Raw genomic sequence first — 2,899 nt, 5'->3', positions numbered from 1 at the left:
AAAGTGAAGAAATATGTCCTGCATGTGAAAGTTTTTCCTTAAAGATACATGAGACTCAAATTATCTCAAATTGTTGCACATTTAAATTCCACAGCTAATAGCTCATCAACAATTTCCAATTTTCATTTCAAAGAAATAAACTTTAAAGTAACTTTATGCTCTCCAATCCTGATGGATGGTGCCAAAAAGAAAGCCTATGGTTTCAAATTGTGAATATATACAGAACCTAATGGACTTCCAAAATCATTATTGTATATCAAATGCACATTTCAATTGCCATGATTACTGGCATTTTTTTGCTAGCTTATACACTAAAACTATTCTTGAGTCTAATCATGCCTATCTATACCTTAGCCTATAGAACCATGAATCTAGATTTCTCCACTCAAAGACATAAACAGGTAGCATGTTCTGCCAAACCCCCAGGAAGTAAATTATTTGATTTTTTTGTTTCTTCTCACCTTTTTTTTCTTCTTCTTTTCTTCCCTTTCGCAGGCACTTCCAAGCCACTGTATCCATATTTTTTTCCCCTTTCACCTTTATTTCCCCTACCAGATATTTCAAACCCCATCAAACAATGTAATGTTTCAATCAAAATGCTAGACTTATCCATAGTTCCACAGTGTATTTCACAAAACTGCATCCAGATGTCATAGTAATCACCCCAGAGAAATTATTAATTGTACATAAATCTCCAAATTCTATTTCTTATAAAGTTTCAGCACCCTTAGACTATTCAAAAGAGTAGGCCTCAGTCTGCCAATCATCCATAGAATGAAAAGATTTTGTTTTGAACCTCAAGCATTTACCAACTAACTGCTCAGACAAAAACTCTGTGTATGATTTATTTTTTATATTTTTTAAAGGAAACAGAAACTTTCTTAACCAATCCAAGGAAAGATGCACGAGTAGCATGAACATAAAGATGATTCAAGGAATAAATAGTTTTCAAAGTGCTGGCATGCTAAAGAAGAAATAACATAGCATGTTTCAAAATCTAAAATTTAACTAATACATTATGCAATATAAATTATTAATATACGAAACATTTGTATTTACATAATTATTCAATGAGCCAACTTGCTTTTTGCATTGTGCAACATAAGCAACAGAAAATTACAAACATACTCAGGACAATGTGTGATATGTACCTGTTTCACTTGGAACTTTTATTAACTTAAACAGCTACTTTAAAGCAGCCAATTCACAAATTAAACAACAACCTCAATAAGCTTATTTGATGCCCATGTCCTCGCAACATCTGAAAGTTTGCTTTCCTCAACCTGCACCTGTCTCAACTGTGGAGAATTTAGAACAAGCAACTCAACTGCCTCAGCCTCGATTCCACAACAATGCATAATATCAACATTCTCCAAACGCTTGCAGCTCTTAAACATTGAGACAAGGGCTGCTTTAGTAAGCCCTTTACACCCTCTCAACCTTAAATCAACCAGACAATTACACGAAACCAGCATCGAAATAAACTCCTTATCAAGTAACATTTCATTATAAGACAAGTCCAATTTCCTCAATTGTCTCAAATTCTGGCCCAATGTGGCAAGCAATCCTTGTTCTCGTTCCACAACATCACAATTTATTAATGCCAATTCTTCAAGCCCAGAACTCATGGCAATTCCAAGAGCCTTTAGGCCTTCACCAGTGACAAGGCAACAACTTTGAAGCCTAATACTGGAAAGACCCCGGAAATTCAGAGCAACAGCTGTGAGGTGATCGTTATGAAGGTCCAAAGGTAATCGAAGATCAAGTTTTTGCAAGTTACAATTGCATTGGGTAATGAACCTAAGCAAACCCTCTCTGCTACCTCCATCATAAACCAATAGAGAACTCAAAGAATTACAATTCTCAGCCAATTTTAACAGCACCCCATCAACTATACTCCTACATGTCCTGAGCTCCACTTCTTCAAGAACCTGTAAGCACCTAACAAAAGACAAAAAAGACCCTCCATCACCAACACCTTCACAACTCTTGAGCTGCAATTTCTTCAGCTTTTTGCAGCTCCTCCATAGCCAACCCAAACCCCAATCATCTGCTCTGATTCCAGATAAACAAAGACTCTCCAAGCCCAATTCTGCATCAAAATCCTCATTCCCCCACAACCCATTTTCCCTTTCAAACTCAGTTGCTTGTTCAACACCATCCCCAGAGGATACAAAGATTGATAGCTCTTTTAAAACTGGAAACTTTACAACCCACATGAAAAAAATAGGCCTAAAGAGATTGATACATAGAGAGGTGAGGTGGGTACAGTTTAAAGAGAGAGAATTCAGAGAAGATACAGAGACTGGACCAGCCATGAACCTTAAAGTTTGAAGCTTGGAACAAAAGGTAGAGACTATAAGGAGGAGATGTTCTGAGAAAGTGCTGGCTGAGGTTATAGTGATGGTGGGGTCAGAGGAGAGAAGGAGAGAGAGTGAGAGAAGAGAAGGGTAGTGAGAGAGGAAAGAGGCCAAGGAAGGAATAGTTGAATTATGAGAACTAAGGCGCAGAGAGAGAAAGGTTTTGGAAGTTCTGTAGAGGTGGAGCCAGCGCTTGGAGACCAAAGAGACTGAAAGAGATGAAGAAGGAATTGGTGGAAGTCTTTGAAAGATTTCTTCAATGAGCTCATCACAAAGCATGTGGTCCATCTCTAATCTAATGCTCTTTCTACTTCTTCTCTTCTATACTCTTTGTCTATTTCTCTTACTCTTGTTTTTGCTGTTGATGATGTTCTTTGTCAATGCCTTGTTTGAAGAACACATCTTTGTTTTCTTGGTTTGGTTTGTATAGAGAGAGAGAGAGAGGGAGAGGGAGAGGGAGAGAATGGGAGTTGAAACTTGAAAGATGTTTCATTTCATGTTTGAGTAGGTGGGAGAAACAAAAAATGGAGGTGTTTGAC

General features: G+C 37.5%; 1 protein-coding gene across 1 annotated transcript; it reads right to left on the bottom strand.

Moving 5' to 3' along the window:
• Positions 1-991: 991 nt before the first annotated feature.
• LOC142640269 (uncharacterized) lies at positions 992-2,850 on the bottom strand. The gene has a single exon (XM_075814341.1). The coding sequence runs from the start codon at positions 2,646-2,648 to the stop codon at positions 1,212-1,214; it is 1,437 nt and encodes a 478-aa protein (XP_075670456.1). The 5' UTR covers positions 2,649-2,850; the 3' UTR covers positions 992-1,211.
• Positions 2,851-2,899: the final 49 nt, after the last annotated feature.

Source organism: Castanea sativa, chromosome 1 (genome assembly GCF_040712315.1).
Source record: "Castanea sativa cultivar Marrone di Chiusa Pesio chromosome 1, ASM4071231v1".
Classification (NCBI taxonomy): domain Eukaryota; kingdom Viridiplantae; phylum Streptophyta; class Magnoliopsida; order Fagales; family Fagaceae; genus Castanea; species Castanea sativa.
This window is presented reverse-complemented; position numbering and strand designations above follow the sequence as displayed.